We start from the raw sequence: 25,501 nt of genomic DNA, 5'->3' as shown, positions 1-25,501 counted from the left end.
CTATAAATTTCACTATCTTAAATTTCATTGAAATTATCGTGAAAAATCTTAACTTCATAATAAAAGCATATACTGTTCCAATAAATTTCCTTAAGGCAAAGTGGCTAACAGTTGATATTGATAAAAATTAAGTAAAGATTAAGTTTTGCAGCAAGTTGATAGCTCATTTTCAGTTTCTATTGCAACTTGTGTCTTGAATTGTTTGGGTAGTATTTTCCCCGAGTAATGTGGGATCATTCGAAATCATTCGCTCATACCCCCACCCTGCAAACAGGATGGGGCGGGGGTACGAGCGAACGCAGTGGATGTACCGGGAACCAGTCTAGGCTCTCTTCCATATGCGTGCACGCGCACGCGCACCCTTGGCCAATCCACTGCTGCAGTTTGTTTTGCCCGTAGCAACGAGTAGATGGTTTACTTTAGACTCTATAGTATTCCCGCGCCTGTATGCAAAGTAGTTCTTTAACCACTTTTCCAACAATAATATGATTTATACACATTTCGGTGGGAATCATTATCTACATTGCTTTGTAAATTATCTTGAATATTTTTAGTTTAATAAAAAAATCAAATTACTAGGTACGAATATTTGTGTATTTTACTGCGCAAGGATATATAAACTAGCTTTCCGTGTAATTCGGTTTCGCAGGCCGGATAAACTTCGCCGTCCTTTTCCCATCTGTGATATGGAGCACACAATTTTTCGGGCGGCAATACACATCAGAAAACCTGAATTCTAAGACTCCAGCTTAGTCCTGTTGACCACTTGGAATGTCTGCCCAATTGGTGTCCGGGTGAGTAGGGTTTCAGAGTGTTTTGATTTATCCTTGTGACCGTATTTTCCATTTTTCGACGCTACTTTTAGTCACTTTTCTTCATCATAGTCACGTAGGTCTATCACGTTTTGTTGTTGTGCGCGCCATTTTTATGTACACATGGTATTATGTGCTGGCTGAACGCAACAGTGTGTACATTGTACTTGCTGATAACCGCGGGCTCGCTAAACACTCGTACCCGCACTGGATACTCGCGCGGTGCTGGCGCGTACTTTTTAAAGTTCAATTATATAGTCGTGTTCCCTAACGTGGCGCACATCGAAGCTTACCCAACTTTCCTCGTGTAGTGTTGCCAAACCTCTTTGTTGATAAACCTCAAATTCATGCAGTGAAATACTGGTACTTTTACCTTTTTAATGTTTGCTATTTAACCTCTGTGAACAATTTGGGTTTATAAAATTTAATCCGAAATGCAAAAACGGTCGCGTCCGGAAATTGGGCACACATTGGCGGAGTGTTCCCTAACGTGGCGCACTTGAATAAATCTCGGAAAATTCCAAATTAACATTTAAGAATTTCTGTAAACTTGATAAATTCTGATAAATCATCATTATCTTTACTTACAAACCCAGCCAGATGTTTGTCAGAAAATTATTTTCTTATTTTTCGGGGCATTTTCAAAGGGTTCACTTTGCACTTGAAAATAAAATCGGAAAATCACGCCAAAATAATTTTTTCTTTTAACTTTGTAACGGGTAAATAAACTCGCGATTTATGAACGGGAGTGTTTAGAACTTGATGAAATTTCACTTTCTGCGAAATTTCAGTTAAAATTTTTGCTCTAGCTAGGCGCTACAGGCGAAAAATCAAAGTGCGCCACGTTAGGGGCCGCGCCAGGTTAGGGTACATCAACAATATAAGTAAATGTAATATAATTATATGATAAAATGTAATATGCATATAAATTAATTAGTATTTTGTTTTTATATTGATTTTTATAGGGTTATTTGTTAGCTTGTTATGCTATCCTTGGTGTCCGTTGATACGTAGTGTACTAGAGGGAAGCAAGATAGAGTGGTGTAAGGCATGCTAGTGATAAGTACTGTTGGTCCGAACCATCCCTTACTTAAGGTTAATTTCTTCACCCTTTGGAGGCCCCGGCCCCGTCCCCTATTCCGGCGTGCGAGAGGTGCCGCTACAATTTCAACTCATCTTGTATCGTGCTACCACTGTTAATTGATGAAACAATGAAGCTTGTGTCTCATATTTTGTAATGTGCATCTGTTAAAAGTGGAACATTAGATTGAGATAAAAGTGGCAGAGTGCAAGCCGCGCCCAAACTTTTTTTTCCACTGGTACTTGCTTTGGATGACTTCACATGAACATTTCACACATTTAAATGAATCTAACATACAGTAATATACTAACATTTAAAAAAATCATTTAAAATCCAAAAACCTTACTATATTTGAAGAATAAAGCTCTATTTGGCAAACAGTCATTTTGCAGATTTGTTGATACATGATTTCAGTGGCTGAGCAAAAAACAAAAGCCTACGTGTGGCCTACTTTGGCAAGCATAGCAATTGCACATATAGGCCTAAAGGTTAAAGAAGCAGTGAAAGAAAAGGCAAATATATTGATTCAGAGTTCAAATCCATGCTTATCGTAGAACAATGCAGAAAGAAATAACAAGCAATGCACATGTATCCGTCATGATGCAGCACAGTTTAAAATTATTGACAGATAAACTAGTAATTAAAGATTGGATTATAGCAAAATATATTTCATATTTGTTACATTCGTGTCAGTTGGCAAAAGTTGTATTTCTTCAAAACTCTATTTGCTGATCGAAACGAACTATTTATTTCAACTTTTAATTTCAGACTGGTGCAATTTTGTGTATTAATTTTCCATTGACATCTGTTATATCCAGATGCTCTGATCTGTAATAAGTTCTTATGATTGATAGTCGCAACCGCCGTTTAATGTCCAAATTAATGCAGGTGATACTCACTCCATTTACTGTCAGTTTTAAATGCCAAAGTTATATAAACTATGTCTTATATCTTGGAATACTTTGGTTTGGCAGGAATCGGAAATGGCTTCACTCTTAACCTTGCACGACCTGAAAACCTGTCTCCTCCCACTCTACGGGGTATGTGACGCCGCCCATCTCATCGATGACCTTGACGCTCTGAGCGTTCAGGTCGTATCCCTCCTGTGGCTGCAGAGTGCCTAACTGGTTGCCACAGTAAAAAGTGCCGCATTTTATGACACCTGCATTTACCAAACAGACACAAGGGTTCAAGTCATCATTCTGAAGGGCGCAAACCTGCCAAGTTCCTGTACTTGAATAAACCATGTGCTAACTTTATCGAAACAATTTCTCAAGCTCATGCATCTTGTAAAACTGCTTTTAATTTTGATAGTGGCAGTATCTCTAGATATCCAAATCCTATGAAGGGCGCAAGCTTGCTCAATACCACTGTGGGAGCCACATCGAAACAATTTCTCAACTCATCTTGGAATGCTGTTTTTTTTATCTGTATGTCAGTATCTCTATGGAACTCATATAAGATTCTTTAATACATGGTTCCCATCCCTGAGTTTTCCCTTAGAAATGTCCAAAATTCCATGACAAATATTTTCACTTTGACATGTTCTAACACGACGTCAAGATGTGGTTGCAGCAAAGCAACACTATGCCAAACTGGCGAAAATATTTCCCTGCAGGTTCACTGTAAAATCCCCCGAGTTTCCTCTCTCTTTTTTGGTGTTTCCCCGCCCCCCCCCCAATTCCCCGTAGAGTTTTCCACAAATTGAAAAGGGGAAACTTTTTGCCTGATTCCCAAGTTTCCCTGATTCCCAGTGTGGCTGGTGACCTGGAAACAGTGGCAAAATTCGGTACATTATAGTAATCAGCAAGTCCTACTCACCAACTGTGTCGCTGTTCCGGTTACGCTGCAGTGTCCTGTACCTCACCTGCTCCATCCATCTGTTTAACTCTGGACTAGTACAGGTCACGGGACCAGCATCCCCCTTTCGTCTGAGCTCTGACGCCTTGCAGACGAGAGCGGAGCACTCCTTGCAGTGTATGGTGATTTTGTCGAGATTGGTCATGGGCTGCTGTTCTGCCCCTTCCTCTGCCGTCTGTGTCTTCTCCAATATATCATTCTGTGTATAAAAAAAACCCAATATTTGAAAATGTCACTTGGAGTTATCATTCCGATGGTGTCGACCTTGACCACCTGGGGGTCAGGGGGGCTGTGGCATATATAGACTATAGTACAACTACTGTAACTTCTAACTCACGGACAGAGGTTAAGGGTTCGAATCCAGCTGCTGCATATTTGTTGGGCAGGCTACTGTACCCCTGCTTGCCTCTCTCTCAGCCCAGCCGAGTACAAACGGGTACTGTGCATGTAATGGACTGGTATCTCATCCAGGGGAAATAGAAATGTTCTCAGTCTTTTTATATGCCAAAAGATTTGATTGGTCTGATGGGCCACATTGGAGTCTTTAATGGAAATGCTAAAGATTGTTACTTGATATTTCAATCTTGTGAATTGAATATTGCAAGCTGTCGTCCACATACTCAGTCAAACTGCTTCCCTGTAAAAGATACCCTCATCACACTTATGTAACATGAGTATATTGTACAATGCCCTAAAATGATTTGCACAGAGCCTAAAAACTCCAAGACTTAGCTCACTTGTTTCTCTTGGATCCTGTCGAGTCGCTGGGCCTCATTCATTGCCTCCAGTTCTTTCATGGGCTCCATCTTCTTAACTTTACGACGGTTGTTGCATCCTTTCTTCTCAGATCGATTCTTCAAGGGCCAAGTCATCGATCCCAGATCCTGAGGCGAAAATGACATCCCACATGGATTGCTTCCTTGGGAACCTGTCATCACCGGGGTCACTGGCCAGGGTGGAGTTGGTGAGCCTCCATCCTGGCCAGTGCCTGATTTTGATGATGGGCTTATGGGTCCCACTTGCATGTGTGAATGATTCTCGATGTCATCATCATCTGGACATCCCGGACTTTTACTTGCTTCCATCAATTGGTGTGACTCCTGCAGAGTCATGTTCCCCATCAGCCTGTCGACACTGCTCCCCTGGACCAAATTAACAGAGCTTTCCTTCTCGGCACTTCCGAAGCCAGATCCTGGACTTGAAATGTTAGCAGCAAACTCTTCTCCATGATATGAAGATGCCCGGACTTTGGGATGAGCAGCCACGTGCGAGGATTGCTTATTCTGAAGGCTGGCTGATCTTGGAAGTGACCTCTGCTGTGTTGACTGACCATCTCCAGAATTTGAGATAGGAGAACCATCAACACTGTAGGATCTTCTCTTGGTGTCACTCTGGCCAGCAGGAGATGGCCCACCAGGAATACTGCTTAGAGTCTTAGGACCCTCCTGGTTATCGTGTGGGGAAGTGGGAGTAAAATGACCCGGAGGCTTGAGAGTTCCTTGTTGATGGTCAGGGCCAAATGTCGTCAGTGCACATGTATTGCCACCTGGAAGTGAGTTCTGAGCGGGAGATTGACCATCACCTTAAAAGAAAAAAAATGCTGAATTATTTCCATCAGTTATACACTTATGACGTTAAAGACAAGAACAAGCACCGAAGATAAATTCTCACAGAAAATATGCATTTTAAAAAACAATTCAAACATATTCTTACTTACCAGGATTCATTCTTTGCAGAAACGTCTTCTTCAAGTCATCTCTTTTAAGTTCGGTGAGAAGTGATAGCAAAAATGTGTACTTCGTTTCAGAAATTATCCCTCGGCTTTCAAGAGTCTCGAAAACATCCAAAGCATCAGCAGTTTCTTTCACAGATTTAGACAAATATTCTTTGCATAAATATTTTATCTGTTTAACTTCCTTATCTTCCAAATTATTGGCTATGTAATTGAGGGCTGAATGAAAATATGGTATCCGTACAGTATCATTATAATGACTGGCCGCCATAACTGATTCTTAAAAGTGTGCTTTTTTGGGGGGTATATTTATTGTGAGTGTTCTTTCACCACAAATTATGAATCTATAAAGTTCAGTCGCGTGAATGCAAAAACAAGGACAAGCTCATCACAGTAAAGATCAAAAATTTCCTTCTCGCTCATAACCAAGATGGAAGTGTTCCATAAGCCTTAAAGTACAGTTTCAGGACAGATCTGAAAATAAAAAAAGAAATGAAAAATTATGACAATGATTAAATCCAATGCAAATAATTAGTCAGTAAGACAACTTGATGAAATTCGTCAGAGAAATGATATCAAAATTGGGTTCACATGCTAGGTTCATAACAATACATGATTGTGATTTAATCTTAAAACAAAATGTTCTACTCTCCAGCCTACTATTAGAAGTGCTACGGTTGTTTTCTAGGAATCCAGTACGAGGCACAAATAGCTGAATAGTAACAGGGGAAACTATTTAATATCTAATGGCAAATTGGAGCAAACAAATCGGACAGATTTCCATATACGAAGTTCACTAATTTTCCTCTGTATTGACTAACAAGCCCCCAGATAGCAATTTCATGTCATCAAAGTCAATTTGAGCAGTGAGAAAATACAAGCATTTTCTTAGAGAAAACAGAATTTTTCAGTCCAATCTCATAGGGTTTGTACACAGGGTGTTGAGTGAACTTCGTATATGGAAATCTTTCCATGAAAATAAACTGGCACACGAAACAGCCAGCCCAACACCGCCTCAGTACAGCATCAATCAACTGTGTCAAAAGAAACACCTTGCATGTTTGGTACTAGTCTTTTTCTACACATTTTGCCACAGTCAGCCCCCAGACTAATGAGACAATGAAACTGAAAGAAGAGGTCAGTCTTTTCAAACAGTTGGGCCATAGTTTGACATAATGGGAAAAAAATGTTGCAACCTGACGCCACTTCTGCGATTGTGTACAAAGTCTATGGAGGGTCAAAAAAAAAGTATTCTAACAAAATTGGAAATATTTCTCAGTCCCAGATTCATGTCTTGCAACGAATGACCATCATCGAGATGATATATGAAGAAAAAAAGTGGCGTCAGGTTGCAACATTTTTTTCCACATAATGTAACAGTCTAGTCCTTAGCTCCTTTTGAAATCGCTTGATGAGCTCTCTCTCTCTCTCAAAAAAAAACACCCATGAGCAAAAATTTAGGAAAGGTCTCCTTCAAAAATTGAGTCTTCAAGCTTGGTTGGTCAAACAGTCATGACAGTGAGGACTTACGGTGTTCGCCTCATGAAAGTTGTTGATTTTGTCATGTTTGTTTTGCTTGTTTCTCGTCGATCTTTTACAGTTTTACCTACGCCGTATGCCTAGGCTATGAATATATACAGGTGTTGCCAATTATTTGGTTCCCATTCATTAAGGATTATAATCAATCCAAGACTAGTGGTACAGTTTGGCAAAAAGCGACACTGCACTAGCACTGCACTGCAGTCACATCATCATGTACATGAATTCGAACACTCTGCATCGTTCTGCAGGCTAGCCTCCAGTCTGGGTTAGGGCGATAATTTTCATCTTTACATCATCCTGATCAGCAAAAACTTACCACGTCTGCCCAGTATTTAGTACTTGGAGGGGAGTTGACCACAAGAGATCTAGCTCGGTTAAAAATAAAGAGAAATCCAACTGACTAAGATATCATGGCCGTAAAGCGGAAGTATTAAAAACACCCAATATTCCATGATCTTGGGCAGGCATAACTGGTTCCCCGTTCCTCTATCCATTGTAATTGGCAATACAAATGTTCAAATGTTAGAGCGGGAACCAGTCTTCAGAAAACCTGGTATCCGCTCGCACCGTGTCACTTCAGCCCACAGCGCGCACATCGGGCGTCGTGTGCAACCATAGTACCAGTCAGTGAGAGTATAATGCCCATTGGGGACTCCCCCTTGATCTAAAAATAGGATCATTACTCATTTCTTTGAGCGAGAGGCAGGGCGCCTGCATCAATGGCGAATAACACTGCAAGCACACCACGATAGCACGCCTGGAATTTAGAATAAAATGCGTGACGTCATGAACAAGTCCGTCAAAAAAAAAAGAACGAATGAAAATAATATTTTCGCCTCGCTTTACTGCGCAAGGCCGCTGTGCAACTCCCACAAGTATTCATTAGCCGAGCCGTTAACCCTAGGTACGCCACTGTATCTATAACAATAAAGGACGCTTAAATACAAACAAATCGCAAGCTACCAGCACAAAATGGCAATTATTAATAAATGCATGGAAAAGACAAATAAGAAAATATCAAACTTTTTAGACACGAATTGTTCAATCTCAAAGGCCAACTTCATTCTTATTTCATACAAGTTTGAACAATGTGCGATATTAAAATCTATACAACATTCGTTGACTGATCTTGTTTACAGTTTACAGCTGATGTTGTACATTATATTGAGTTAAATTATGGACACAAAGTGTGTATATATCTTTCTCTAAAATCAAAGAGCCTTGTTAATATAATAATGTTGATTTAATTTTAGATTTACTTTTAACCATAATCTGATCGGTTTGTAACATTCATGGTTTGACAAAAGTCACCTCAACATGTATGTTTAGAAAAAAAGAAGTTACAATAATGGTAGTATTATTTAACCCTGTTTATCAAAGATGGGAATATGCTACTGGTGAGCAGCGCACAGAACAAAAAAAAACAAAAAACACCTGACTTTAACCGTAGAATGATATCAAATATACCTTGGTGAGAACAGACGTGACCCCTAATATAATTGTTGTACTTGATAACTCAACTCTTTATTGATACATTTAGATTTGGAAGCAGTAATGTCACTGTACAGTATGTCCCCTAAAAATGGACTTGTCCGTCTGACATTTTTTGCAATATTTACAAAAGCATGATTAATATAAAGTAAATTTTGAAAACGATGGGTAATTTTGCAGATACTCCATATCCTCCTTTAAAAAAAACACACAATGCATATGTTGGCTTTATCAATAGCAATAAATCCTTGTCCTAAACCCTAGATGCGTTTCATTTAATTTCAGTCACGCATCACTACACAATTGTCAGTTGATTACAACAACATTTTTGAACACTGGCCAAGTACCTTGCCTTAATTAATGAATTTCAGTGCAGTGTAAGCTGTGTAATATGTAATATTCTTCATGATGAGGTTGGGATTGGGATCATCAATTTGTGTGGCTATAAGTCGTCATCGGCAAGGCTTCACGGCAAATGATTCCAATCCCAAACCACATCAGCCCTTTTTCACAACATGCAGAATTTTTCACAGCTTACCTAACACAGCACTGAAATTGATTAAGGCAAGGAACTTGGTATCAGTGTCCAAAAATGTTTTTATGATCGACCATCTGACCATTGTGCAGAGTGAGGCGTGATGGCAATGAAATGAAACTCATGGGGGTAATGGCCACGGATAAAGAGTATCTGCACCAAAAAAAAAATCAAAATTGACTCTAAGGTTTGTACTTATTTCAAAAATAGACGAACACTAAAAACAATTCACAAAGTTGTTTTCGTGTTGCTGAAAGAACAGTACCTTTTTGTGATCCCTGGACAGAACTTCAGAACGGTAGTTGTTTTAAATCCCGTAACTTGAAAAGTACATATTGCTTTGAGTGATTTTTGAACTAAAAGTACTAAAAATCTTAAAGATTATACAAAGACAAATACACTGTTCCCTTTCAGGGCGAAATTTTACGTTAGACAAAAACATTTAAGTATGTCTCAACTTTCCAAACAAATGTCGGGTTTTTTTTTTTTTTTTTTTTACACATTCCGTTTCTCTACATCTGTAAGAGCATGGCTATAGTATCAAAAGCCTTATTGACATATCTGAACTTTAAAGCGATATTAGCTGATTTATTGAAAACAGTAAAAGGGAGGTGACAACATGGGTTTTGCAAATAAAAAAAAGGACTTTTAAACTTTTGCAGTTCATTACAGCTCATTCTAAATTTGGAAGTAAACCATAAAACAGAAACATTGCCGTATAAAAAACACAGAAGTTGAGAAACTCCCCTACTAAAAATATTGTAAAAAAATCCATAAAGTTCTACCGCTAGATTTTAAAAAATCACATTACATTTCACTGAAATATTTCATAAAAACATCTTAACTTCACAGTACGATTTAATCGATTCTGTTTTTGCACTCTAAATAACGCAGGCAAGGTTGCAGACAGTTGATCCTAATAATTATAGAGCAAATTAATTACTTATAGTTTTGCAGCAAGTAGAAAGCCTGCTCATATTAAGTTTTCATGGCAAATAGATTGCGCCTTAATTAAACACTCTTGACTTTTTTTCGTAGTAGTTGTTTTAGTACATCAGTATTATTATCAGTTATAGTATTACTTGTCTTTTATCATGCTACCTATTAACTTATTTCAAGTGAAACAATGTAGCTTGTGTCTCACTCTCAATATTTTTTGACCTGTCAGGAAAAGTACCAGGAACACACTTTCTAATATTAAATTGAGATAAAAGCGGTAGAGTATATGCAAGCCATGCACAAAATATTGTTCCACTGGCAATTTCAGACTTGTTATGCATGATTATATTTGTATATTTCACACTTTTAAATGCAATTAAAATGTATTATGCTAAAAATAATTAATTTATTTTACCAAATGTACATTAAAATACTAAACCTTTGCTTATTTTTTTTCATGAAGATTAAAGCTCTATTTGGTAAATGTCATTCTGCAAATTTGTTGATCCATGATTTTAGTGGCTGAGAAAATAAAAAACCCCTGAGCATACAAATTGCAAATAATAGACCATCAGCCTGGGGGTTTGGTCGGTATCAAATGAGGGGAATAACGCTCGTTGTGATTTTTGGCAAGGTACGCACCCCTGTAGTTGGAAAATATGTGATAGCATTGCAGCGGTGGCAGCATTTTGGGTGTTATCACTTTTTTTTGGAAAAAAATGGCGGCCAAAATATGCTTGTTACCACATATAATTAATCTGGTAACAAGCATATTGGCGGCCATTTTGAAGAAAAAACCATTAAAAGTGATACGACCCAAAAAACTGCCGGCGCTTACACTGCAAAGCTATCACCCATTTTCCAACTCTAGATGTGCATACCTTCCCTAAAATCGCTGTGAGCATTGCTCCTTTCGATCATTTGATACCGGTGGCCCAATTTTTGGACAGAAGCTGATGGCCTATAAGATTAAGATGGCCTTAAAGAAGCCGTAAAAGAAAAGGCAAATAAATTAGCTGCAATGGCCATAAAAACACTGACATAAAGTTACAAAGACAAAGTCAACAAATTTATCAAAGATTTGGAGTTTAAAACTCATGTTTTAACTCTCCAAAAACTACCTGGTAGAACCATTTAATTGATATTTAATTAGCAAAACTATATTTCACAATAGTTACATCGTTTTTCATCGAACGATAAAGCTTCTCGTTGCTCATTCATAAAAACATTATTCGATGAATTGGCATTTTCTTTATTTCATTTAGTTCTTACTGCAAGTTTTCTGAACACTGCCAGCAGGCTAGGACAACTCTATTTTGTCACATAATGCAAAGTTAGCAAAAAAACCAAAAAACTGTATGCTGATAGATGATGAACTAGTAACTCACAAAGTTTGTTTCAACGTTGAATTCAGACTAGTTCACATTATGCATTAACTTTCCACATACTACGGTAACATTTTCAATCTATATCATCTGTAATTGTTACCTTTGACTGCAACCACAGATTGTTCAATGTCTTATGCATTTATTGTAAATCCAAAATGTTGTAAATGCCAAAATTGTACTTGAACTTAAACTAGATCTTATTCAAATGATTTGCCTTGGTATCACTCTGAAAGGCAAATCTGATAACGGGTGTTCCCTTTACCTTCAACCTTGTAAGATCTGAAAACCTGCCTTCTTCCACATTGTGGGGATCTTGACACCGCCCATCTCAAAGTGGATCTCAAAGCTCTGAGCTTTCAGGGCGTATCCGTCTGGAGGTTGCAGTTTCAGGAATTTCTGCATGGTGCCTAACTGGTTGCCACAGTCCAAAGTGCCGCAGCTTATGAGACCTGTGCACATGGACAGGAAACAACAAGGGTCCATAATCATTATTCATTCATATGAAGGATGCAAGTCCTGTACTTGAATATAACACATGATGTGCAAAATTCAAATTGTTCCAGCTCCTCTTAGAGTGCTGTTTTTTAAAAATCTTTTAGGAACAGCATCCCATAGAATTCTACCTGAAGGAATTTTGAAATACAGGGTTCCCAGCACTTTATGAAAACAAAAATTCCCTGAGTTTTCCCTGAAAAAATTCAAACATTCCACAACAAATATTTTCATTTCAACGGTGTTGCTGGGAAGTCAAGAGGTGCATTGCAACAAAGCAACTAAGATACTGATAACACACAGGCAACTTGTTGGCAAGCGATGGCCTCCCTTCTCCCCTTGTAGCCATCCTTTCCTCACCGCATGCCGCAGAGATGCACATGCGGTGAACCATTGTGGCAAAAACCTTTCCTTCAAGGGTCACTGTCATATTTACTGACTTTTGCCTGATTTTTGTGTGTTTCTCCTCAATTTCCAGAGTGGCTGGGAACACTGTAACAGTGGCAAATGAAAACCGAACACTTAATACACGCAGGTCTTACTCACCAACCGATTCGCAGTCTTTGTAACGCATCGGTCTATCGTATCTCATCTCCTTCACCCATTTCTTAAACTCTGGACTGGTACAGGTCACATGACCAGCATTCCCCTTCCGTCTGAGCTCAGACGCCTTGCAGACGAGAGCGGAGCACTCCTTGCAGTGTATGGTGATTCTGTCAAGGCTGGTAATGGGCTGCTGTCGTTCTGCTGCTTCTTCTGCTATCCTTGGGTTCTCCAATATCTCATTCTGGGTAAGGCAAACAATTGGAAAGGTCAATTGGAGCTAACTCGTTCCAGTGGTTTCAAGCACACTACTTATTGAGATCTGGTACTGACCAGAAGTGCTGAAGATTGTGACTAGGTTCCAATCTTGAGAATGACTACTGACAAGCTATTATTCACTTCACTATCGACATCACCAGACAAAAATCAAGCATGAATTTGACTAAAAAATGAGGTATTTAACTACTACTGTGGGCAAGTTCTGCGTAACCATGTTTTGAATTTTTTTTTGGGTACAAACTGACAAAAGAATTGTGAGTGCTCAGCCTCTGAATCTGATTCCTCATGTCTCTGTATCATGTGGGGATAAATCAGTTTCAGGCCATTGAAGCTTCAACCAATTTATCCCCGCTGGACAGTGGGCAAGGCTTGGCTGGAAGCTGACAATTCCAGGTCTTTCCCTAGCTGAGGTCACAGCGATTTAATTGCATGAACTTGCACTTGGTTTGATCTTATTTCAATTTGAGAACTCAGTCACTTCTGCTTGAGAAGTTGTGCTGTTAGGTCTGGCAAAAAAATGTCTTGCAAAAGACTTGATTCTTACCCTTCCTGTATTGTTGGGTGAATCTGTCGACAGATCCAACAAAGGCGAAGGTATTGAGCCCTGACTTTGGCGTGAAGAAGAAATCCCACCTGGTTGTCTGCTCTCTCTCACTGGTTGATTACTGTTCGGGGATTGAGTCAGTAAAGGCCTCTCTGCAAGCTCTCTCTGGTATTCCCACTGATCCAGTTGTCTTTGATCAGCAGCTCTGGCTTCTTCTATGGCATCTTGTTGATCGAACATCTGATTCGTACGGCGGACTTGTTGTTCTGGCGACATTTCTGGGCACCCCTCCAGCCTTGCATGACTATTAATGCCATCAGACAAAGTCAAAGGCCTAGGTGCCGACTGCTGATGACTCTGTTGCGGGGAGGATGTTCCACGTGGTTGTCTTGATTCTCTCACCCATTCCTCTTCGTTGTATGAATCGTTGTATGAACCCCACATCTTACGCGGATGGCTTCTGCTGAGGGCACCCGTCCCCGGAGTCATCCTGGATAGAGACGCTGAACCTCTACCCTGACCAGTGACTGATTGTGAGGATGTGCTTCTTGGTCCCTCTGGCATGGGTGAATCGGTCTCGATATCATCATCTGGAAATCCAGGACTTTTACTTGTTTTTGGCAGCTGCCCTGAATTTTGAAGAGACAAATTTTCCAGCTTCCCCTCAATATCTTTATCAAGTGAAGATGCTCGGACTTTGGAATAAGCAGCCTCATGCGACGATTGCCAAGAAGGGTTATTCTGAAGGCTGGTTGATCTTGCTACTAACCTTTGTTGCGTCGACTGACCATCTCCAGAAGTTGAGATAGGACTATCAACCCCATGGATTCCTCTCGTTGAGTTGCTTGGTGGGCAAGTAGAAGATTGCCCATTGGAAAGACTTCTTAGAGTCTTAAGACCTTCCGATTTAACTTGTGTGGAAGTGGGAGTAAAAAAACTTGGATGCTGGAGAGGTCCTTGTTGATGGACAGGTTCAAGGTTGGGGGGCAAGGTTGGGTGTGGATTGCCAAGAGCATTCTGATCAGGAGAGTTACCACCGCCTTAAAAGAAATGAAATTTGAATAGATATTTATCACAGCGGGCAAGACAAAGCCTCGTCAGTTATTATTTGATACACATGAAAATTGACATGAAAACAGTCATATTTGTTAAAACTTAAAGTTAGAATAAAAAATAAAAATCACATACTTCGCAACCTTTAGAGGACAATATTGAAACAAGATGCTGATTATATTAATACCTAACTCTTTTGACTCAATGTTATCTCTCTTCCGGTCCAACAAAGTCATTAGGTTGAGTTAAGCAGCTTTAGTGACACCTAACCACAGTGAACTTCAAGGTGCACGTTTTTGCACACAAACTATTTAATAGTCCACCTCTCTCTCTACCATTCCAAAATGTCAGATGAACACCAACTCTTTTCAAGCAGTTGAAAGTCATGCATGGCAATGAGGATGGAACAAGGTCAGTAACTCCACATGGATCTTGGAAATGTGTTTTTTGGAAATGTACTTTGACGCTATGGCTTCATATTTTTTTTTTGCTATAGGCTTACACTTGTGAAAAGCCATAGCCAGACAAAAAAAATGCTTTTAGGACACAGCCTTACCTGGCATTATATCCAGCAACTTCTTTTTCAGGTCGATTCGCTGCAGGTTCTCCATCCTTTTGACGAGGAAAGTAAAATTATCCTTTGAGATGATCCCCTTTTGCTCTAGAATTTCGAAGAGTTTTAAAGCATCCTTGATGGCCTCTCTCTGTTTCACTGTCAGGTGATCTATGCACAGAAACTTCAAATGCCAAACTTCATCATCTGTCAATTCTCTTGAGATAAAGAACAGGGTTTCACGAAAGACTGAGACTTCTTGGCTATCCATGGCTGGATGACTATATGCGGCTACCCCGTTTTGATATGGTTACCGTTCGACAGATACCTGAGAAGACATAAGAAAATGAAAGTATTAATACTAATATCATGTCAAAACACATTTCAATACTCACATAATGTGGAATCGATGGGGGATATTTTGCAGGAGAGTAAAAGTTTGTACTGCCAGCCTATGGCAAAAAGGGGGGGGGGGGGACAGCCCCCCATGAAACCTTGTCGCCACCCCCCAGTCGCCCCCCACTGAGATTTTGAGTTTCTAAAAAAATTATCATTGATCTACATGACGCCCCCCCCCCCCCCCATTAAATGTTCCAGCCCCCCAGCCCCCCCCCCCCCCCCCCCCCCCACTGAAAAACTACTGGCTATGCCACTGCATAGCTGGTATGGTCCCAACTCTAGTGTGGGCACGATGACAGTATTGAAACCCTCCGATTCAGGCATCACTCCAATTACGCATTGTCCCAACTCCCAACAATAGTTTAGATGATGATTCAGAATTGCTCCTAGTACTATTAGCACAACAAATTGTAGAAACAGTTTTTAGCATGGACTGATTTTCCAAATACAGGGTTATTTACTGCAATGCAACACTTTATTAAGGCAAAGAATTCTGCTTCCGATATCATGACATTTGAAAATAGGATAGGTAGGTAGGGAATTTTTTTTTGGCACCCAACGACTGTTTGTCGGCAAACTTCGGCTGCCGTTCTACCTCTGCCCTGATGCGAGTGAAGCCTCATAGTAAGTGCAGCAGTAGTGCATCAAACAGTCGTCGGGTGCGCGCTTCAGCGCCATGCTGCGCCGCGCCGTGCAGTTGGCAATACAAGTGTGACTGGTGGTTTGCTGTATGTGCATGGTAAGCAACAGCGCTTTGCAATTTGTTTGTGCACAAATCTAGCTTCGGGCATCATTATGGCCACACGGCTGTCGCTTAAGTCTTTTTTTTCACTGCAATTGTGGCTGAATCTTCAGCGTTGATCGTTTTTTTACTTCAAGGACCTGTGAAGTGGTTATTCCAGGCAAGGTTTGGGTGAATCCCAGTTCAAATTAGTGTGTTACAGGGACAACATTGCACATTTTCGAATTTTTTGGGGGACCTGCGAATGCTGCAGGTCCAAGTGAAAACTTTCTCCAGCCCTACATGACAACCCAATGATGAAATTTAGGGCTGGGTAACTCCAGCCATGGAGGTGGAATTAGACCTCCATGCTCCAGCCAACACAAAACCTGTTCAACCATGGAGGTAAAATTCTACCTCCACAGTTCAACCATCAACCGTGTCTGAAATGCTGGCATAATTCAATTGCTTGACAGTTGGACGACGCCTAGTCCGAGTAACTTGGACCCAACTTATCGCCTTTTTAAACATTTGGACATGGTCTGGCGCCGGCGATAGTGGGGTCCAAGTGTACGCTGGGCATGTAGAAGAAATGGCGTCGTTCAAACATTAAACATGATCAAAAATTTAACGTGTTTAAGATCGCGAGGGGAGCTCTCCGAAATGAACGGAAAATTTCACTTTTTTTCCGGATCGTAAGTAAACTTCAGTACAACCATCTTAATTATCGATGTCTACTAGTTGTACCTCAGGTGGCATATCTAGTAATTTGGAGGCCGTTTTGAAGGTGAAATCTGATGTTTTTTGTTGGAAAATGTTGTTTTTTGGGACAGTGACAGGATGATGTTGTCCAGGTCGCAGTATTAGCTTGGACCCCACTATCGCCAGACCATGTCCAAATGTCAAAAAAGGCGATAAGTTGGGTCCAAGTTACTCGGACTAGACGACGCCCACATGTTATTTACGCATAAATTTAATATGAACTTACCTGTGAATGCATACGAGGAAAAAATGGCGGCAGGAAAGCAACACATCACTTGACTTCAGTACACCAACTGTATACAGGAAATTAAGTTACCCACGCACTTCGTAATGCGGTCGTGTATGCACAAACTTGACTCGATCATATTTCATTTTCAATTTTCATGAACATGTCAACTGTCATTCTTATTTTATAAACCGCTTTAAATTCTTCATAATTTATGATCATGTTCGGTCGATACGCATATTAATACCTGACAACTTAGTAGCAGTACTACAAATGCTCAGTTTCCTCGGCGCCTCCTGCAAAAATGACACAAGAAAATGACTCAGGTGACGAAATTTTTGGGGTAACAACATTCCACCGACAGCGCAATCTGCATGATTTCTCATCGGTGACGAAATGACACGGTCTCGCCGATTACCAGCCAAGTGTACGTCGTTTATTACAGTATCAGGCCAGCGCGGGTACCACCGATGAAACTACGGGGAATTCCCCTTCAAAGTTCCCGAATTACATGGCTACGGATTGAAATTACACGCGCGTCTACGGGAAACCGCTGAAGCCGGCTGCAGCCGCTTCCATAGATTCGGACGTGTATATGGCTGGTAGATTTGTACAAGTCCAGCATCCATTCGAGTTTCGCCGCAAGTTGCCGAGGTTCATTTTAGTAATGGAAGGTAAATTCAAATCATAAGTAGAATTTCACAACTATCTGATGCTTTTCCAATCTGAACTAGAGATGCAATTTCCCCGAAAAAGGAAATGTGGCAGAATTTTTCAAGTTGAAGTGAACATGCATTTTGTTCCGTCTTTCGACTGAAAGCACTGTACTGGCACATTGGTAACAGATAATACTAGCCAAAATATTTAATAGTAATGTTTCACTCCCTTTAAATTCATCAAGTTCAAAATAATTTTTAATCACAGGGAGTCATTTCTCAAAGGCTTCATGTCTTAAACCCAGACTTTGACAGAGATTCTGCTGGGATCGACATGCAATTTAAGTCCCTCCTTTGAAACACGATTGTCACTCGGATCAACATGATTACCCCTGACTCACTAGGGGTGTGCAAAATCGTATTAAAATTGGAGGATTCAGGACTGTTAGGGTTTGTGAAGGAGATGATTTTATTTTAATAAAAGCATATTCATGTGATGTTTGTAAGCGAATATTCAGAAGTTTTCGAGTCCAGGTGGAGCTGCATGTGCATCAGACGTAAAACTTGACTGATTACAACCAAATGAAAGTTTAGCAACTGCTTAAGTTTAACTGTAAAGGCTTATACTCTTGACACACCGCCAACGATTTGACTCGGTGAATCTTTTGAAATTTCGCTGAAAACCTCACCCGTATGCTTTTTTAAAACATTTCCTCCTTAACAAAAACTGGAGTACAAATCGAAATTCACCACTCTCCCCCAAATTAATTATCTACCAAAATAAAAACAAATCATATTACTTCATGATGCGGTATTAATGGATGATTTACATTCAAAAAGAAACTGTGAAATAAACACAATTTGGAGCATAAATCGAAATTCACCACTCTCTTCCCAATTAATTACGTACCTAAATGAGAACAATTAATTCATACTACATGATGCTATAGGTATAAACGGACAGTATTTGCAAACATTCAAAAAGAAACTGTGAAAATATCATGAAATATCCAGCTTGATTGTCAGTAAATAAATGGGTCATGCATCCTGTGAAATCATTGTGCCTAGTACATGTTGTGATTTGTTCGAGAAAAGGGGAATTGCCATATCTCACTATGGTGAGGAAGAATTGAAGATGCATTTTCACAGTTTTCCAGTGTATCTACTGAGCAGAAATTTCAACAGAATAATTGATTAAGTAATAACCCGATTCAGATTAATTGGATTGCTGTTCATATAGAATCAGCAAATAACGCTTATTCAATGTCGTTTTGGTGCCCAAAATGACAGCACACCAGGTGCACTGATTTAGCAGGATGCTTGAGAGTTTAATTCCCTTACAGTCAAGTATCTGGACTAGAGGATGGTACTATTTCTTTCTACAGGTCTTACTAGCTAATTACTTTTGAGTACCTTTTTAATACAGGTAATAAGTCATTATTTTATTTGATAGTATAGCACTTTGTTCTAATAAGTATTATTTTTGCCGATCCCTTGAGTTGCTTAAAAAAATCAGGATACAGAATAACGATCATCCCTTTAGGCCAAAAAAAAAAGTCTCCGGTTTCTGGTATATGGAACTTGCCCAAAAAGTGGTGCGGCGACGCGGCTTTTTTTTTTTACCTGTTTTTTTTTTTTTGCTTCAAATGTCGGCGGATGACTGCAAAATGGTGCCCGACTAAACTAAGTGCAAATATATGGGAGTCCAGAGAGGCCACGTAAAACTTATTCTCGATCATAACCCAATCTAAAAACACGCTAAAACTGTGCAGCAGCAGGATTCCAGTCAAACCAGTGAGTTTGGCGGTTTTGAGACATCGTCTTTTATTGAAAAAAAAAACTTTTTCATTTTGCCAACGCGCATGGCTACGGCGACGCGCGCGCATACCAGAAACCGGAGCCTTTTTTTTTTGGCCTTAGTTCAGGCGGAACATTAAGTCGAATAATTTGCCTGACAGGCAAAAACAACAAATATTAAGAAATATTATGGTAATTAACTGTCATGCATGAATTTCAGTTTGAAAAAAAAAACCTTGCCACGATTTGACAGGCAATTTTTGCATATAAAACTGGGAGGCCAAGGCAACACATAGGCCTAACTTAAGTTTTAAGAAGCAATGTAGCCAGGACATTCATCTAGAGCTTACTCAGAAAATTTGGAAATCGACAGTTAATAAATGAACTTGTTTAACGCAAAAACAAATGATAATTCCATTATATCACTCTAACCTTAAAAGAACAAATATCTATAATATTTCCCATAAAAAATGTAACACAGACAGGGACATCTCATTCCTTAAAATATTATACAAAGACAAATTCACTGTTCCCTTTAAGGGCGAAGTTTCAGGTCGGACAAAAACATAGAGCATATTTATAAAAGAGTGATATATATTTTTATACATTCTGTATATCTGTATGAGCATAGTTATAGTGTCAAGCAAATCTTTTTTAACCTATATGAATAGCTGATATTAGTAGATTTCTTGTAAACTGTTAGAAAAAGTTGGCAACATGGATTTTGCAAATAACTTTAAAAAAAAATATATTTTTAAATTTTAGCAGTTATTTACAGCTATTTATAATTTGGAAGTAAACCACCAAACAGAAATATTGCCGTAAAAAAGTGACCAAAAACGTTCGAAGATGAGATGCTCCCCCCCCCCCAAAAAAAAAAGATGCAAAAAATGCAAACTTCCAATAAAGCTCTATCGCTATTTTTAATATTTTTTAATTGCACTACATTTATAGAAAAAATTCTTAAAAACATCTAATCTTCACAGTACGATTAAATCGATTCTATTTTTGCACTCTAAATTCCTGCAGACAAAATCTATCATAATGTACTAACATTTTTAAATTTATTTTACAATGCGCACTACAAATATTTAAATTTTACTATTTTTTTATGAAGAATAAAGCACTATTTGGTAAACAGTCATTCTGCAGATTTGCTGATCCATGATTTCAGAGGCTGAGCAAATTTAAAAAAAACATAAGCCGCCGTGTACCTTAATAAGCATAGAGATTGCACATAAGGAAAAGTCATAGAAAACGTAACTTATTTGCTGCAATGGACATTGAAACAGCACTGACATAAATTAACTCACAGAAACGAAGTCAAAGCATACAACTACACTTAGATTCAAAGTTTGAAGCCCATAATACTCACAGAAACATTCAAAAGAAGTAGACAACAATTACATATCATCTGTCATAACGCATAACATTTTAAAACTATCTGATGGTAGAACTATTTCATTTAAATTTAATTATTGAGTATATTTCATATAAGCTGCATTCGTTTTTCATCAGGCAAAAAGAAAAAAAAGGCATAACTGGCTACAGATATTTCTTTGTGACAAAATAATTTTTTTGGTAAATTTATCTATCAGCGCCCCATTGTTCATATATAAGAACATTATTCAAATTAATTTGTATTGGAACATTTTATTTCATACGATGTTCGAGTTCCACCAGAGTGATTTTTGTTGTCACGATCACTAGGGGCCAACACTGAGTATACAGTGTTTATAATTTATTTATTTCATGAATTTTTTTCCAGATTTTTCAAACAATGTACTTTGTCATATAATGCAAAAGTCTATGCTGATAGAAATGAACTTGCTACATGTTTACTCCAACTTTGGAGTTAGACTGATGCACTTTATGTTTTCATTTACTATTTACACCAGAGACATTTTCAATCCTTTTTCTCTGCCATCGGTACAATGAACTGCAACCACCGATCTTTCATTTACAGTCACTCCAAATGTTGCAAATGCCGAAGTTTTACTTGAACTTATATAAGTTCTTATTCTTATGAATAACCTGGTTTGGCATGACTCTAAAATGCCATTCTTAAACTGGTGTTGGCTTCACCTTTAATCTTGTATGATCGTAAAACCTGCCTTCTTCCACATTTTGGTGGTCTGGACGCCGCCCCTGTCATGGAGGATCTTGAAGCTCTGAGCTTTCAGGGCGTATTCCTCTGGGGGGTGCAGGTTCAGGAATTTCTGCATGGTGCCAAACTGGTTTCCACAGTAAAAAGTGCCGCATTTTATGAGACCTGCATTCACCAAACAGATACAAGGGTTCATAACATCAGTCATAATGAAGGATGCAAGTCAGTTCCTGCCCTGATTTTCAAAATCTTCAAGCTCCACTTGGAATGCTGCTTAGTGAACTTTTGGGGCCAGCATCCGTGTGGAACTCTACTAGAAGAATTCTAAAATGCAGTGTTCCCAGCATATTCCAAAATTCCATGAGAAATATTTTCATTTTAAAGAGGTTGCTGATGTGAAGTCAATATGTGGTTGCAGCAAAGTAACTAAGATATTGATAACTTAAGGACAACTTGTTGACAAGTGAGGGCCTCCCTTCTCCCCTTGTAGCCATCCTTTCCTCACCATATGCAACAGACGCAAACTGGTGAAAACATATTTTTTGGTGTCCCCCCCCCCCAAAAAAAAAATTCAGTTTTCATTTGGCACCGTTTCAAGGTTTAATACTGGTCATTCTGGAAATCCAGGAAAACATTGAAAATCAGTTTCCCCTCGATAGATACTGAAGAGCATACTATCAGCCAGTCCTATACTCACCAACTGTTTCGATGTCTGGGAAGCGCTGCGGTCTGCTGTATTTCACCTCCTTCACCCATCTCTTAAACTCCGGACTAATGCAACTCACGTGACCAGCATCCCCGTTTCGTCTGAGCTCTGAAGCCTTGCAAACGAGTGCAGAGCACTCCTTGCAGTGTATGGTGATTCTGTCGAGGCTGGTCATGGCCCACTGTTGTTTTGCCTCTTCCTTCGGTAATCGTATGTACTCCAATATCTTATTCTTGGTATAAAGACAAAGCAAGCCGGTCATTTGGATCTTACTCATTCCTATAGTCTTTACCTATACTAATTGTATAGGCTTAGTATAATTAAGGTGTAGTACTGAGACTTGTAGTGGCCAGGGAGTGTCATAGTGGATAAGGTTTGTGACTCAAGATCAGAAGGCAGACTTGGGTTCGAATCCAGCCGTTGGGAATATGTTGTGTCCTGATGAGGCAAGCCACTGCACCTCCTACTTGGAGTGCTGTGGCCTAGTCGTTAAGGGACTGATTCGTGGTCTGCGGCCAAAGCTGCAGGTTATGGGTTCGAGTCCTGGGGGGTCATGGTGCGTGTGCCCTTGGGCAAGGCACTTTGTCACTCATTGCTTCTCTCCACCCAGGAGTAAATGGGTACCTGTGAGGGTAGAGATGATTATGTGATTGATTTAGCTTGCTTGCGCCTAACAGGCAGCATCGAGCTGTATGCTCCCCATGGAGCTGAGATGGTATTTGGATTGTTTAATTGGCCCAATGATCTGGGGTAATAATAATACTGTAAGCGCCGTGATTTAGTTTACTAAAAAGGGCATTCTTAAATGCCGATTATTATTATTATTATTACTTGCCTCTACCCAGCAAAATGGGTACTGGCATTAGCTGGGGCGTAACCTATGATGAACTGGCATCCCATCCAGGGGAAATACACATGCGTTTCATGCTAAGAGATTCCTTTGGTCTGATGGGCCATTGAAACAGACTTTACTTACATAGTCTGTCATGGAAATGTTACAGACTGTTACTTGAGATTTCAATCCGGTGAATGATCACAAGCCATCGTCGAAATACTCAGCTAAATTACTTTAATGGGCAATCCCTGCAAAAGATATCCTCATCACTTATATAACATGATGAGTAGATTGTACAATGCCCTCAAAAGATTTGCACCGATAATTCTCCAAGATATTTAAGGTTCTAACTCACTTGTCTCTCCTGGATCCTGTCAAGTCGCTGATCCTCGGTCATTGCCTCCAGTTCTTCCATGGCCTCCTCCATCTTCTTAACTTTATTACGGTTGTCGTATTTTGTCTTCTTGTTCAGCAATCTACTGTAGATGGTAATTGATCACATTCAGAACATGTCTTCCAATCAAGTCTGCACATTTGACATCATGTTAAAAATTTCTCCAAAATGCCCCCAAAACAATCCCTGAGATCTAGCTTGGCCACTGTACATGTATAATTTGTTTACTTCCTCAATGAAAAAAGCATTTGTCTTTCTGGAGTGTCTTTACACATACCCTAGATAAACTGTTGTATACACGGGCCATTCTATAAATTTGGGGTCCACTTTCTTTTCAATCATTCATTCAACATGGTTTATTAACAAATCACGAAAAGCAGCCACAGCCGAATTGCACGTGATTTACATTTAAAAACAAATACATTTAAAAAAAGTTAAAGGCCTAACGAGTTAAAAAACAAAATATGACATTAAATACTAATATTAGAAACGGTTTAAACATTGTGCATACAGATCTGACTAAAGAAAATTGTCTATATAGAGAAATACATATTATTGTTACAGACTGTGTTGCAATCAATTTATCTTACTTTAAAAAGGGGGCATTCAAATTGCGTTATAACTTATAAAAGACATTCAAAAAGGTTGCAGGTAAAAAATGTATAGTTTCATTTAGGATTAGAATTATAAAAATGAGCCAGATGGGGAATGAGTTTAAAAATTGTGCAAGATGTGTGGCAGTCAAATTATCTTATTTAAATGAAAGGTAGTATTAAAATAACGTTAAAACTTGTAAAATACAATAAAAGCTTGCAGGTAAAAATCAATTCATTTCATTTGGGATTAGAGTTATACAGATGTACCAGATGAGGAATGGCACTATTCTGCATTCTTTTTGTTTTACACTTAAGTTGTAGGACTTTATTCGAATTTCTTAGTGTATGTTTCATTTTTGGAGGAGAATGGATAAAATCCTTAAATTGTTCAGTTTGTTTCAATGTTCTTTCGATGAATGATGTACATAGAGATTCTCTTCTTTGTTCCAAGAAGGGAATCCCGAGTTCACATAGCATCTCGGAATAACTGTTATAACCACCGCGTCCGGTGATTATTCGTAGAGCTCTTTTTTGGATGCTTTCGATGTGGTCAGACTGGGCGGTGGTTAATCCCCCATCCCATGCTGGTGCTCCATATTCAAGAAGCGGTCTAATGTAGCTGTTATAGATAATAAGTAGATCATGTACAGGCAAACAGTGACCTTTAAGAAGACGGAGCATGTAAAGTTTTCTACCTGCACGTTTAATGAGGTCAGTTATATGTGCGTCCCATTTCAAATTGCTCTGAATAAGTATGCCAAGAAGTTTAATTGATTGCACTGTTTCTAATTGATGATCATGCAGCATGAGCGAAGGTGGTGCTGGGAGGTTTCGCTGGAATGTTATTTCCATTGCTTTACATTTCTTTGGGTTTAGTTTCATGTTGTTATCCTTCGACCACTCTAGCAAAGTGACTGCATGCGCGACAATTGGTTTTGAGATCGGCATTCGACAAGAGTCATGTCGTCGACATATTTGTAGACGTTTATACCATTCAGTGGGGACATATCGTTGATCACTGCCAGAAAGATGATTGGCCCTAGACATGTGCCCTGCGGTACACCAGAGTGAAGAGTGGACCAATCAGACTCGGAGGTTTTGTACCGTACTCTTTGTTGACGTGATGTGAGGAAGTCTGCGACCCATGGGATGAGCGACGGACGAACACCGAGGTCCAACAACTTAGCAATTGCTATAGTGTGGTCGATACGGTCGAATGCTTTTGTAAAGTCTGTCACAACAATTGTAGACGAAGCTTTTGGAATTTCAGCCTTAGCGTAGACTTGGTGTAAAATGTTAATTAAGCAGTGGGTAGTTGACAGGAATTTTGATTCCCAAACTGGTTTGGGTCCAGTTTGGGCTGGATATCACTGAAGATCCATTTGGCTATGAAGCCTTCAGTCACCTTCGCAAAATGGTCTGTGAGAGAGATTGGGCGGAGTTTATCCAGTGTAGGGG

The 25,501-nt window shown here is 39.3% G+C and overlaps 2 protein-coding genes across 2 annotated transcripts in view; both read right to left on the bottom strand.

Annotated features, from left to right (window-relative positions):
- Positions 1-1,682: 1,682 nt before the first annotated feature.
- LOC119719645 lies at positions 1,683-7,480 on the bottom strand. The gene is made up of 5 exons (XM_038189145.1): positions 7,344-7,480; positions 5,471-5,614; positions 4,491-5,335; positions 3,715-3,952; positions 1,683-3,055 (listed from the first exon to the last, which is right to left on the bottom strand). The coding sequence occupies exons 2-5, from the start codon at positions 5,478-5,480 to the stop codon at positions 2,889-2,891; spliced, it is 1,260 nt and encodes a 419-aa protein (XP_038045073.1). The 5' UTR covers positions 5,481-5,614; positions 7,344-7,480; the 3' UTR covers positions 1,683-2,888.
- A 607-nt stretch (positions 7,481-8,087) lies between these two features.
- Positions 8,088-25,501, bottom strand: part of LOC119719644 — a 29,380-nt gene continuing 11,966 nt past the window's right edge. Inside the window, exons 13-15 of the mRNA XM_038189144.1 lie at positions 23,409-23,532; positions 22,210-22,450; positions 8,088-11,829 (exon numbers count right to left, since the gene is read on the bottom strand). Of these exons, the coding sequence (XP_038045072.1) occupies positions 11,645-11,829; positions 22,210-22,450; positions 23,409-23,532 (550 nt within the window). The 3' untranslated portion in view covers positions 8,088-11,644. The remainder of the gene's footprint in view (positions 11,830-22,209; positions 22,451-23,408; positions 23,533-25,501) is intronic.

The sequence above is a fragment of the Patiria miniata genome, unplaced genomic scaffold (genome assembly GCF_015706575.1).
Source record: "Patiria miniata isolate m_02_andy unplaced genomic scaffold, ASM1570657v1 HiC_scaffold_8, whole genome shotgun sequence".
NCBI classification, from domain to species: domain Eukaryota; kingdom Metazoa; phylum Echinodermata; class Asteroidea; order Valvatida; family Asterinidae; genus Patiria; species Patiria miniata.
Note: the sequence above shows the minus strand (reverse complement) of the source record. Positions and strands in the feature narration are given on the sequence as shown.